The sequence below is a fragment of the Leptidea sinapis genome, chromosome 7, assembly GCF_905404315.1.
Source record: "Leptidea sinapis chromosome 7, ilLepSina1.1, whole genome shotgun sequence".
NCBI lineage: Eukaryota > Metazoa > Arthropoda > Insecta > Lepidoptera > Pieridae > Leptidea > Leptidea sinapis.
Window position 1 is genome coordinate 8,094,146 of NC_066271.1, and position 15,220 is coordinate 8,109,365.

At 36.6% G+C, this 15,220-nt stretch overlaps 1 protein-coding gene across 1 annotated transcript in view; it reads right to left on the bottom strand.

The window, feature by feature from the left end:
- The window catches only part of LOC126965361 (protein O-mannosyl-transferase TMTC2-like), a 190,808-nt gene that overhangs the window by 43,732 nt on the left and 131,856 nt on the right, over nt 1–15,220 (bottom strand). Inside the window, exon 5 of the mRNA XM_050808904.1 lies at nt 1,326–1,440. Coding sequence (XP_050664861.1) covers nt 1,326–1,440 — 115 coding nt within the window. The remainder of the gene's footprint in view (nt 1–1,325; nt 1,441–15,220) is intronic.

Sequence of the window (15,220 nt, forward strand, 5' to 3'; positions counted from 1 at the left end):
TGAACAATTGACTCCCAGACATGAATTCGCCCATACAATAGAAAGCTATACAAAATTTTAACAAAAGAATTATGTTTTTGCAAAGAGGAGCGCTATTGTGTTGTTTTAGAAAAATTATTACACTTATATTTTTTTATTGTTATAAAAGTTGTATCGTTCAGATAAATTTATATGAACATTCAATTTGAAGCAGACAATTTGTGAAATTTGCTTATTTTGTAGGCTATTAACAAAAATAAAATACAACTTAAATAAGTCTTGTCTTAAACCTTCAACATGTGAACGAGATTTATTTAGTTTTATTTGTTTTAAATTTTCTGATTACAGTAGGCCAAGCGAATTCAGGAGAAAAAAAAATCTTTACAATAATTTCATACTATAAAGAAAAAATAAATCAAGAATACTTTTATTATTAATATTATAGGTATTCCTAAATTATTTAATTTGTAATTAATGTTGTTCATTTAATGTCTTAGCACCTAAATGTTTATGCTTCTTTTATTTTTTTTTTTTACATAATTAATATTTGTATGTTGTTTCAAGTTGTTTCCTTTTTCTATTATATTATTTCTTTAAACGAGCAATTCTTTTATAATTTATAATCTGAATCTCGGATACGGCTCCAATGATTTTCATAACATTTAGTATACAGGGGATTTCGGGGGCGATACATCGATCTAGCTAGATTTAAATTTAAAAAAATGTAATCCGTGTTTTAAAGAGAAACAACTACAATAACATTAGAATAGAAAGGTAAATTTCGCCACAAGACTGTAATAGTTCAGATGGGACATTGGGTGATCCGGAATGCTCTTCTGCTTTCCCAGGTTCGAATCCAGATGTCCTACTAGCTTTTTTTGTTTACATAATATAATGTACAAAACATTTTGTACATTCTTAAAAATCCGAACAAGGCTCGGTCGTCCGTACATTAATTAATTAAGTAAAACTTTAAATTTAAATAATATTAAGTATTCCGACGAAAAGGTCATATGCGGTAAACCTCGAATGAGATTATGTATGTAAAACAATTTTTATACTTATAATATGTAATTTGTAAATAAGAAATAAACAAATAAATAAATACATTGAATTTCTAAGCATTAAATTCAAGTAATACGGAGCGTTTGATAACAATTCATACTTTTGCTACGCTTAGAATTTCTTAATAGAACTAAAACATTTTTCATATGCAAGCGAGCATTGAATTCGCTTAACAATGTCTAGCAACCCGAAACGGTAATATAATTTCACTTTGAATTCATGTTGCGTCAATGTTGCAAAATAATTTACACGAAGCTTTGAAACACAATCTTGTTACTTACAGGTTGTAATGAACATCGGCCATGTTCGGTCTGTGTTTCAAAGCTCTTTCAAAGGCAGTCTCCGCCTCTGTGAGTCTTCCTTGTGTCGTTAGAATACTGCCCAGGTTCCCGTAAGCTGCAAAACAAAATATATTTTATTATTTTATATAAATTTACATTGCATAAGTTACATTATAAAATATTCTAATGGTGTTTCAAAATATAGGTTGTTCATATAAGTTGCGGAGATAATTCAACTAATATTAATTATGCTTTCGAGTTTCATTGAATACAATTAACGAGATTTTTCATAGCATTTTTCTTTGCGCGCCAAGAAGTAATTGATTTTTTTATGGAAAAGGACTAATGAGCGTACCGGTCAGATGACACCAGATGGTGTTAAGTGATCACTGCCACCCAAATTCTCTTGCAACATCAGAGGAATAACAGGAGCGTTGCCAGGCGTTAAGGTGTATGCACTTTTTTGAAGGTACCCATGTCGTATCATTCCGGAAATACCACACAAGGAAGCTCATTCCACAGCTTTGTAGTACGTGGAAGAAAGCTCCTTGAACACTGCACTGTGGAGGACCGCCACACATCCAGATGTTGAGGATGATGTGCTAATTTGTGGCGTGTCGTGTGAAGGTGGAATTCGGCGGCAGGATCAGGCATTTTGTTCCGGTCTTCGAATTAATATGTACGTTATTTCACGCATTGTAATGTCGACAGTGCACTTTTAATTCCTCTGGTGTTACAAAGGGTAATTACATACCATCAATTGAAACATATGTGTCGACTCATTGTCTTTCTCTTCATAAAAAAACATTGAGAACTAATTTATTTACTTTCGTGCATTCCTAATAAAAATCGGAGATTCATTCTTTTCTTTATGACAATTAGGGACGAGACGAGCAGGACGTTCAGCTGCTGGTAATAAATACGCCTTGCCCGTTACAATACAGTGCCATTAAGGATTCTTGAAAAACCCAAACATTCTGAGCAGCACTACAACTGCGCTCGTCACTTTGAGACATAAGATGTTAAGTCTCATTTGCCCAGTAATTTCACTAGCTACGGCGCCCTTCAGACCGAAACACAGTAATGTATTTCTGCTTCGCGGCAGAAATAGGCGCCATTCATTCTTATTAATAACCATGGGTTCCGCACCTGCAAACATGAACCAAATAAAATAAATAAAATAATAAAATAAAATAAATTGACGACCCATATAGCCGAATGGTTAGTGACCCTGACTACTAAGCTAGAGGTCCCGGGTTCGAATCCCGGTAGGTTCATCATGATTATGATGAATATGGATATTTGTTTCCGAGTCATGCATGTTTGTATGTATTTATGTATGTTTAAGTAAGTATATTGTATTAATTATATCGTTGTCTTGTACCCATAGTACAGGCTAATGCCTAGTTTGGGGCAAGATAATTTGTGTAAAAGTGTGTCAATATTAAAAAAAATATTAGAAATATTAATTAGAAAATACGATATAATATACTAAAACAGCCCATATTTCGCAACAAAACCAGCACTGCATAAGCTGCTACATAATGAAAATTGAATATTAAATGGTATGTAAATTTGCTAGAGCACAATTCATTTGAAATTGTGTTTTATTTAAATGTTGGATAGCCACGAGTTTTAAATATAACCCCATCGTTTTGAAAGGTTTGCTCAAGGCTTAAGCTTTGGTCCAACCCTTTGGTCGTCTTGCCAGAAGAAGGAACAAAATAAATGAAATATTTGTGTTGCCAAATATTCTTTTTATTGTTACCTCGATTTAATTTTTTTATTTTCATTATTAAGATTTACCAGTGGGAGGCTTTGAACAGGATGCCGGCTTAATTATGGGTACCACAACAGCGCCAATTTCTGCTTTGAAGAAGTCATGTTTAAACATTATTTTTGTTCGATCTGAAGGACGCCGTAGCTAGTCAAATAACTGGACAAATGAGACTTAACATCTTATGTCTCAAGGTGACGAGCGCAATTGTAGTAGTTTATTATAGTTTACTTAAATAATTATAATACCTATCCTCCGAATGAGTTCCATTTGTAACAAAATTTTATGAAACAAAACTTTTATAGCAATAATTTATTGATGAATTTATCACAGGCTGAATACAATAGTAATACGTTGTATCAAAAAGAGCTGCATTTCCTTTCCGCTAATTGATTCCAACTTTAATTTAAATATTTATAAATAATTAAACGAGCAATTACAAAATCCCATATTGCACGCGAAAATTAAACAATGAATTTACTGGAAATTTGGCAGCCTAGTTATAATGAATCAATTCCCGCAAACGGGCCAATGAAAATGCACCGTAAAGCGAACATGTCCCACTTAATAAGCACGTCAATGCAAATTCATTATACCAACACCGATAGAGGGCGCTTTGCACTTATCTGATAGCTTGGGCTTCTATCATCTGATATCAAGCGGCAAACCGTTCTCTTTCACTTGATCCCTATTCATGAGGATTTCGATACTTCTAGTCCCAAAATTCACTCACCATTATCCTATCTGCACATTGTTGGAAATCTATTAGAGGGATTATAATGGAATTTCGGGCACTTTGCGATATACGGGCATACAGAATGGAATCTACACAATTTGTTGATACAACTTTACGTTACTGATATACTTTTTCTTAGAAATGCATGATCCCATTTGCAGATTTTTAAATCTATTATGACACAAGTTATTGGTTTAGAGTTTAGACATACAGAACACTGTATCCAGTTTGTTATTATTAAGTGGTTTTGGACTTTTATTATGTTGACTTTTTAATCATTACTTTTTTTTAATGAAAATAAGGGACGAGACGAGCATGACGTTCAGCTGATGGTAATTGATACGCCCAGCCCATTACAATGCATTGCCGCTCAGGATTCTTGAAAAACCCAAAAATCCTGAATGGCTGAAACAACTGCGCTCGTCACCTTGAGATATTAAGTCGATAGATAAGATGTTAAGTCTCATTTGCCCAGTAATTTCACTAGCTACGGCGCCCTTCAGACCGAAACACAGTAATGTTAACACATTACTGCTTCACGGCAAAAATAGGTTGCGTTGTGGTACCCATAATCTATCTGGCATCCTGTGCAAAGTAGCCTCCCACTGGTGAATATCTGTCAAAATATAGCTGTCAAGCTCCACCAACCTCCAGTTCTATACTCTAAAATATATTTCTATATCTGAGCCTAAAAGCGATTTCTTTAATACCACAAAGTATATTATATAACCTTCATATAAGTACATTACATACGCTTATCTTCGTCCCCTGAAAACCGCACGCTTGAGTTGAGGACTTGAATAGACGCTTATTGCGGGAGCGATTTGATGCGATCGCATTTATCAAGTCAATGACTACAAAACTATCGACTTTTAGGTCAGAAAAGTGACGTTGAATAAAATAGAATTGAGTCAATTTGTGAAAATCATTCATTCGTACCATGAGGTGTTATTTCAACCTAAACTGGATAGCTTATTTGTCAGTGACCGATTCGAAAAAAGTTGCTACTTCTTTAGAGGAAAGTGAATCGTGTTGTTAATAACTTTTAAATATTTGATGATACACTATTGTGAAAACATAGAAAAGAAAAAATTTATTGATTAAAGATGAGATGAGAATACTTTATTGGACTTTTCTGTAAAACAAAATACTGAAAATAAATACCAAAAATGAAAATACTAAAGACGAGGCAGTAAGGGCCCGGGCTAAAGCCTGTTCACAAGAACGAATTAAAAAAAATGTACTCTCCTGTTAAATCAAACATCAATGGAGGTGCGTTCATAACTCGTTATTTTTACGAAATCACATAAGCAAACATTTAATAAGTATAAAAAAGGGCAATTTAAAATGTATTTTTAGTATTATCTACGCAAAAAAACCACTAAAATCATATCATTTTAGGTTTCGAAACGCAATTTTATTTCGTTCATTCTTCATAAACGATCCAAACGCCATTCAGTAAAAGGCACTTCATGGTACGAATTTTAGTGATTCAGTTTAGGTACCTAAACTGAACTGCATCGGATTCGCATCGCTTATTAAAAGTTGATGGTAGGCCCTCTGATCAGACAATTAAGACGTTTATATTCTGTTTAATGTTAAAAGTTTTTAATTTTCAAATTATTATAATCAATTATTAGAATCAAAAATTAATTTTGATTCAACAATCGTTTCAAAATCTAAAAAATCCATTTCAGTTACAAATTGTAGGTGTCACTTTTGACGGTATTCCTCACTGTCTGATCTTATTAATAGTTTTCAAATTTCTATTTAATATAAAATATGTGTGAACTGTTTAATAGGCGAAGGCGTTCAATGATAACAAAAAAACAACCGCCTTCAAAAACACTATTCCGAAACAATAGATATAATATGCACTGAAAAGTATAAAAATAATTGCGTATTTTTATACAATCTAATTAATTAATCTAATTCTAGTTACGATTATTGTTATTTTTGGAATCGGTGTCCTTCCGCTGCAACCCGCTCTCGCCTCTCGCATCCTCACGACTCAAGCACATCTCACCTATAACTATGTATGTAGTAACAAACCTATCTTGGATGACACCGACTCCAAAAATTACAATAATCTTAACTAGAATAAGATTAATTAATTAGATTGTATAAAAATACGCAATTATTTTTATACACCAGCTTCAAATAAAAAAAGAATTTTCAAAATCGGTTCACCCAGTCGAAAGTTTTGAGGTAACAAACATAAAAAAAACCCACGAATTGAGAACCTCCTCCTTTTTTTGAAGTCGGTTATAAATATATACATTGCATTGTTTTCCGTAGCCCAGCCCTACAGCGATTGCCATTTTGCTGTTGCGAAGGTTTTGGCTCCATTCCACTAACATTAGGAAACTTTGGCGATAACGGAATACCACAAATTGTGTGGATAACCAACTAAGTATTCGAAGTGAAGCTCAAGTTATTTTATATCAGTAACAATTCTCATACAACATTCAAACGCTCCGGCAAAACTAGCTTCTAATGCGCTAATGAAGATAATCTTAGGCTGCCGACCAGCATCACGAATGATAGACACGATTAGGCGGTTTTGTGATCTTATCTGAACAATCCTCGACTTCTAAGAAAAACTCTTTTATCTTTAGTGAGGACTTTTATAATGTCTGAGGAAGATGGATTGGGATTCATTTAGGGAGAGTCAATGTAAACACTTCGAAATTACTTTTGATTGTATAACTGTTCTTAAACGGGTATTAAATATGAAGGTAGAATGAAAATTTGAATTGAATGTTATATTAAACAACATTATTGGTGCATAATATTACGATGGTTTAATTATCCTAGAAGATTTTCAAAACATAACTATGTTTTGCCTCTGAGCAGATCTACGACGGAAGTACATTATGTTAAAAAAAATTTTACACAGACTGTCAAAGGCCCTAAGAGGACAGACATACTTACTTCATTTTCAGTTTACTTCAAAATTATGATTTTTAATGATATTATTGAACTATAGCGACGACGACGACGACGACGACGGCCTGTATAGCCGAGAGGTCCCGGGTTCGAATCCCGGTAGGTGTAAGCATTTATATGATGACTATGGATGTTTGTTTCCGAGTCATGGATGTTTAAATGTATTTATGTATGTTTATATGAATTTATGTATGTTTAAGTAAGTATATTGTATTAAATATATCGTTGTCTTGTAACCCATAACGCAGGCTATATATGCTTAATTTGGGATAATTTGTGTAAAAAGTGCGTCAATATTAAATAAATCAATATTAAATTAAATAGCTTATAATATTAATAACGTAAAAAGATATTAAATTTAATATTGACAATCGAATATTTGTATGCCGATTTATTGGCGTATTGTGCTGTGCAACGGCCAATTTTAAGAACTATAATATGTTTTTTTTATGAAAATAAGGGACGACACGAGCAGGGCGTTCAGCTGATTGTAATTGATACGCCCTTCCCATAACAATGCAGTGGCGCTCAAGATTCTTGAAACACCAAAAAATTCTGGGTGGCACTACAACTGCGCATAATTTCACATTACTGTAATAATACAGGCTTACACATTACTGCTTCACAGCAGAAATAGTCGCCATTGTGGTACCCATAATCTAGCCGGCATCCGGTGCAAAGGAGCCTCCCACTGGTAAACTTCTGTTTAAAGCCTGACAGCTAATATCTACAAACTTCGTTTTCAGTTATGTTTTTTAATGAAATTATAAAATTATAGCTTATAATATTAATAACGCAAAAATATATTAAATTTTATGTTGACAATCGAACATAGCAATTGTCAATTTTAAGAATTTTAATTTTGAATAAAATTCAATATGTTATGTTACCACGATTCATACAAATAGATAAATTTAATTTTATCTCAATTTTCCGACGCTGTATTTAATTAATTATGCCTCAGTATAATATGATATAATCATATTAAAAGCTCACAAGTCTGTGCTCATCCAAGGACGCTCCCTGCGTAGTGGCCCTTGGACGTTTGTTTAAGTGTTTATTAACATACTCATCCGCTTGAGAGGAAAAACACTTCAGTCTCTCCATACATCACGTCGCCAGCTGAGATTTAATTTTATGAAGTGTTAATTACTTTACTGAGTAAACTTCTTACCAGTGGGAGGCTGCTTTGCACAGGATGCCGGCTAGGTTATGGGTACCACTACCATGGGTGTAAGAATTATTGTTTCGGTGTGAAGGGCGCCGTTGCTAGTGAAATTACTGGGCAAATGAGACTTAACATCTTATGTCTCAAAGAGACGAGCGCAATCACAGTGCTGCTAAGATTTATTGGATTTTTCAGGAATCCTGAGTGGCACTGCATTGTGTTGGGCAGGGCGTATCAATTACCACCAGCTGAACGCCCTACTCGTCTCGTTCTTTATTTTCATAAAAATAAATCCTCCATCATTTTATTTATGTAGATTGTCACTGGTGATGAAAGCTAAATATTGCTTTCTACCAAAAAGTAACCAGCGGAATGGGTTCTATTGAAGATTTTTAACCGACTTCAAAAAAGGAGGAGGTTCTCAATTCGTCGGTATGTTTTTTTTTATGTTTGTTACCTCAAAACTTTCGACTTCGAACCGATTTTGATGATTCTTTTTTATTGGAAAGGTATATCCTTCCTTCAAAGGTTCTTCAGAGAGTTTAAGTTCTGATTACGGAATCCATGATTTTTTTTTTCATTAATTTTATAAACCTATAAGTTGTAGCGAGGAAATGGTATTGAATTCAAACTGTTTTAATTTACTTATTTACAATTTTAAATTGCATAATAGAAAATTTAAATTCAATCATATGAAATCAATCAATTCAATCAGTTGCTAGAATAACAAACTCTCCAATCAAAGTTTTCAATTACAATTCCAAGCAAAGCGCTAATCTCCTAGATTTACCTGTTCAATGACCGTGTTATCACTGAAGGTATTCTCAATACAGACTGAGTTTCGACTGATTAGATCGCAATTTCTGTCCCAGCAAAGTCGTAATAGGGAGAGCGCTTGTGATTGGTTTGTTGCGAATACCCGCTCAGATAAATTGGATTCAGTTAGCCTTACTGGAAGCTAAAAGAATTTTCTCATATAACCTCGTTTATCTTAGGAGTCAGCTGAGCCATTTAAATTTAAACGATTAAAAACAGCTTTCAAATAGAAGCTTTTCTTAGGCGGGGTTGTAACGTTTACATGAGTTCTATTTTAATATTTATTTAGTTTATCTACACCCTTACTTTAAATCCACTATTAAAGATTCTTAAACAGTTAGCTTGTTGCCAACATTAAAACACCCAATGACCTAGTAACCATTACATCATCCAAACGAGTGTTGTAATGTTTTACTGAATTTCATAAAAACACTCCATTGTTTTTTTCGATCCCTTCATGCGCAAAGAGTTTCAACAGTCAGCCACATTCTTATTGCTTGATGCGTGGTATCTATATGAATTTCAAAAAAAGAACATTTTCGTTTACGCGTTCTACGTAAATCGTAAATATACTAAACTAATGACCCATTTAACCCAGTGGTTAGTGAGCCTGCCCACTGAGCTACAGGTCTCGGTTTTGAATCCCGGTAGGTAAGCATTTATATGATGAGCTGGCTGAGCTGATGATGAATATGGATGTTTATTTTCGAGTCATGGATGTTTATATGTATTTATCTATGTTTAAGTAAGTGTATTGTCTTGTACCCATAGTACGGGATATGGCAAACTTGGGGCAAGATAATAAAAAAACGTCTCATCATTACTTTTTTCTAACACTTCTATTGGATAAAGAGCAAAGTTGTTCAAAGATATTGTTATAATACAAAGCAAAACAGCTATTTGAATACTTACCCTAGCATTAATGTAAATTATAACGAAGAACGGTAATCGAACGAAAAGTAATTATGAAATTATTTCGAATTGAATGAAATTGTCTCCACAAAGTAGAATCGAAAGGTTATAATAACAAAAGACTTCACCTTAGCTGTTAATTTATTTAAATTCACTTCTTTAGTGTCGTCATCATAAGTAATTGTATTTGAATAGAATAGGAACTTGATATTATAATGGATAACTTGCCTTATAATTGAATCGCTATTGACTTACTGGCGATTGTCTTTTATTAAAATGTAGATGAGGTCATTGTTAACATCACATTAGAGGTAATGCCATCCATTTAAATGAACACAATTTTATTATTTTTATTCAAATGAATTTTATACTGAGTTTACTACAATACAATATTATCTTTATCTACACCCATGCTTTAAATCCTCTATTAAAGATTCTGAAACAGTTAGCTTATTACCAATATTAAAACACCCAATGTTTTAATAACATTATCCAAACGGATGATGTAATGTTGTACTGAATTTCATAACAACACTCCTATGTTTTTTTATCCCCTCATGCGCAAAGAGTTTCAACAGACAGCCATATTCTTACTGCTCGATGCGTGGTATCTGTATGAATTTCAAAAAAAGAACATTTTCGTTTACGCGCGTTACACACTACCAGAACGTCGAGCGCCGTAAAAAAAATAGTTGATTCGAATCCCCGCCATTTTTATTCGATATTTTTATTGTTTTGTTTACAAAAAATGAGCGACTCAAGTTTTGACAGCACACCGCCAGATTATTTAAAGGCAGCAAAATAAATAATTCTTTCATTAATACTTAGATTATTTGTATATAATCAGGAATGGATGATATTAGGTTAGTACTCAAACTGGCTGTTTTAATGTTAGCAGTAAGCTAACTGTTTCAGAATCTTTTAGAGGATTCATTGTATAGGTTTAGATAAAGTCTTGTATGCAACTGTTGATAATTAGGTATTCCCCTTATTGCACAGCAGTTTCATAAATAACTATTACGTGACAATTGTAATGAAAATTATGAACGATATTAGATCATACACACATGAATATGGCATAACTTTAATCTTACTTTTGAAAAATGGAATATCTAAGCTATCAGATAACTTGTGACTAGATTATTATTGTCTTACGGCCATTCCCAATATTCTGTCTATTGAAAAATTGCTACCTTCTATTGGGACGCGTGAATTGTAATTTCCATACAAACTTCTATCGCTGGTAAGCTATACGTCGTCCCATTGACAGACAGCGTGTACGGATAAGGTGAGTAACTCATTATTTTTACCTCCAGTAAGAGATAGACTGAATATTGGGAACGGCGACCGTTAGATAATTTGTGCGTCTAGATAAAGCCTCTTACTGCTAGGCAACGCATGAGAACATGCCTGGTTTAATACTTTAGTGTGCATGACAGCTTAGTTTAACATTAGCGATACATCGGTCACTTTATTTTAGTGTGCGTCCATTGCTTAAAAAGAGGCTATCAGTGTTAATGAAAGAGTACTTTGAAAGAGCTACAACTCAAGTCAATTTCTTAGTATGCAATTATTGAGGTTGAGCAGGTTATCAACTGTAAAGTAGATCCTATGGATGGAGCCACCAAGATTTACGGTCAGTGCGTCACTCAGACGGTTGGCTCATTTGGTAAAGGTGCTCGGACGGAACCCGAGAGACGCGAGTTCGCATCGTCCACTCACTTAAAAATGTAAAGTATCCCGTATCACCTAAAAATAACTTGCTTGATTGATTTTTATATTGAAATTTGACTATAACCTTTGCAATCGGATGCGCGGTATGACGTCGCATTAAATAGCAACCATTACAAGTAACCATTTTTTAAATATAAGACTGCATATTTTTTTGTGTTCTATCTCAAATATCGATTCACAAATGATTCCATACAAAAGTTAGGATTAAAAATGCCCACTAAACTTTAAAACCCTTTCTGTGATATAGAATGTGATTCTTAAGATTTTCTTTGATTAACGAGAGAGTTACTCATCATAAATAAAAATCTTTTTAAAGAATAAAAACGAGTGTTTGTGTAACTGTGTTTTACATAAATTTATGCGTAACAGTTACATTATTATCAGCAGCCCTCCTGAACACGTGCTCGGAAAAGTCGAAACGTAACTTTTACGCAAAAACTAATGTAAAGCCAGAGTTACAATTACACGCGTTTTAATCCTTTAATAAAAATAAATTGTAGTTAAAAAAAACGAGAAAACACGCTTTTCATAGAAAATCAAACTAAAAAAAGAGAATTTTATTCTGAAATTTTAAATTAACATCTTTTTCTGCCTTATAGAAGATAGATGAAAATTATAAAAAAATCTTATTTTGCAAATTGAAAAATTTTATGACATTAATATATTGTCATCGGTCCTCGATAAATCTACGAAATTTGAACGAGGTCTGGCCGTGTTAAGTGGATTAAAATCGCGCCCATATGAGTCGGTTAAAAACATACATACAGGTTAAGCTAATAAATAGCGTGTAAAAAGTGTTTCATTTAAATGTGATTTTTACCAAATTTAGAGGAGCTAGTCACGACGGCTGTAATTCCACCAAACTTAACACAAATATTCAAGTATATCGCCGTCATATATATATCGCAATATGTCGCCATATTTCTTTTTTGCACTTTTTAGGCCGTTGCCTTTTATTTCGCACATAATGTTAGATCGAAAGTATGTTTGTTCATTGTTGTATCACTTTACATATTATATTGTAATTGATGACCCCTATAGCCGTAGATGACCCTGCCTACTCAGCTAGTAGTCCCGGGTTCGAATCCCGGTAGGTGCAATCATTTATATGATGAATATAAATGTTTGTTTCCGAGTCATGGATGTTTATTTGTAGTTATGTATGTTTAATTAAGTATATTGTATTAAATACAAGCTGACCCAACAGACGTTGTTCTGTTAATAAGCGGTTCGAGAGATATGTCATTGCGTGGGTGAGTGCGTGGGTGGGATTGTGACACGACAAACGATATATGTAAACCTTTCTTGAGCTTCAACGAATCTGTTGCAAAATATTTCATTGATATCGGTCGAACAGTTTAGGAGTTATTAGGGAACATACAAACATTTGCCCTGTACTTTCCGCGGGGCGTAAAAAGAATAGGGGAGTCCCAGGCCCATGGGTGTCGTAAGAGGCGACTACGGGCTTTTTAGAAGTGGGAGAGTCACGCTGCCGTCTTATGACGTCAGCACAATCGGGCAAGACTCGTCCGGGTTAATTACCACACTCGCACAGAATACCGGCGTGAAGTGGCGGCCTAGTGCCGCTATGTTTCGCATAGGTTAGTGTCGAGGACCGGAGGGCATCCCTTCTCCCCCCCCCCCCCAACAAAATATGAGAGCGGTCCGTAAGAGCCGGAAAATCCCTCCCCGAGCACTCTCGCTCGGGCTGCCCTTCGAATTCTGGGGTGGGCACAGGACCGCGCATGACCGAGGACAAACGAGGCAGTAACACCACGGCACCCCGCTCCACGCTCAACGTGGACATTTGCAATATCAGGGGAATTCACTCCAATTTAAACGCCGTCCACCACCACCTTGAGACGGCGCAGCCGGCCTTGTGTTTCCTTACGGAGACGCAGATATCTCGACCTAGCGAAACGTCATATTTAACGTACCCCGGGTACAAAATTGATCACAACTTTTTGCCTCATGCCGGGGTATGTGTGTACGTTAGGGAGGATATCTGTTGTCGCCGTCTCGGCAATTTTGAGGGTAGGGACCTGTCTACTCTCTGGCTCCGCGTAGATTTAGACGACCGCGTCCGTATCTATGCGTGTGTCTACAGGTCCCATATTGGTAACGCAGAAACCGATCATCTCATGGGCTGCGTTGAGGCGGCAATTGACGACGTGTTTGCACAGATCCCCTCCTCTGAAATCGTAGTCTTGGGTGATTTCAACGGGTACAATGCCGAATGACTTGGATCACGTACCACAGACTACGCAGGGCGATCTGTGCATAATTTTACATTGGCGTATGGTCTGTCCCAATTGGTTGAGTCGCCAACGCGGCTCCCGGATGTGGATGCACGTGCCGTCCTTATTAGATCTTCTGCTGACTACACATCCCGATGGTTACCAGGTCATTGTCGACGCACCTCTCGGAACGTCCGACCATTGCCTGGTCAGGAGTGTAGTGACTATCCGACGCCAACGTCGCAGACCACCAGCGACCCGCCGCGTTTGGCACTACAAGTCAGCAGATTGGGATAGGATGCATTCCTTTTTTGCATCCAACCCTTGGGGCAAGGTTTGTTTCCCTTCGGATGATCCTAGCCTGCGCCATTGCAGTAGCCGATGTGATACTGCAGGGCATGGATATTTTTATACCAAGCTCTGTAGAACCGATCGGTGGCAGATCACAGCCCTGGTTCGATGCGGCAGTCAAAGCAGCATCTGACTGCAAAAAACAGGCGTATCGAACTTGGGTTGCGGCGCTGGGCACAAAGGATCCGAACCGCAAAGTTCTTAAGAGGAAATATAACCGTGCCTCCAGATTTTTTAAGCGGCAAATCGCCCGTGCAAAGTCAAAACACGTCGTCAAAATCGGCGAGCAGCTTTCCAGTTACCCGACCGGAACACGCAAGTTCTGGTCGTTGTCGAAAGCTGCTCTTGGTAACTTCAACCAGCCGTCCATGCCGCCGTTGCACATGAGGAATTACACCCTGGCCCATACGGCAAAAGAGAAAGCTGAGCTCCTGTGCGCTCTTTTCGCCTCCAATTCGACTCTTGACGACAACGGAAAAACACCGCCGACCATCCCGCGGTGTCAGAGCTCTATGCCTGAAGTACAGTTCAGACAGAAAACTGTTAGGCGAGCTCTGTTTTCGTTGGACGTCAGGAAGTCGAGCGGGCCGGATGGCATTTCTCCAATCGTGCTTAGAACGTGTGCCCCTGAGTTGACGCCGGTGCTAACGCGTTTATTCCGGCACTCTTATTCCAAAGGCGTAGTCACTGACTCATGGAAGTCAGCCCTTGTCCATCCGATCCAAAAAAAAGGAAACAGTTCGGATCCGGCGAACTACGGGCCTGTTGCTATCACCTCCCTGCTCTCCAAAATCATGGAGAGCATAATTAGCCGCCAGCTTTTAGTATATCTAGAGGGTCACCAGTTGATCAACGACCGACAGTACGGCTTTCGCCATGGACGGTCGGCAGGTGTTCTTCTGGTATACCTAACACATAGATGGGCGGCGGCTATTGAAAGCAAGGGGGATGGCCTGGCAGTCAGCCTGGATATAGCGAAGGCCTTTGATCAATGGCACAAGGCGCTCCTCTCAAAACTTCCATCATTTGGGCTTCCCGAGAGCTTGTGCAAGTGGACCTCCAGCTTCCTCACTGGGCGTAGTATACAGGTCGTTGTCGACGGATATTGCTCGAACCCAAAGCCCGTGAATGCTGGAGTGCCCCAAGGCTGTGTGCTATCTCCTACGCTGTTTCTTCTGCATATCAATGATATGTTGGACACCTCCAACATGCATT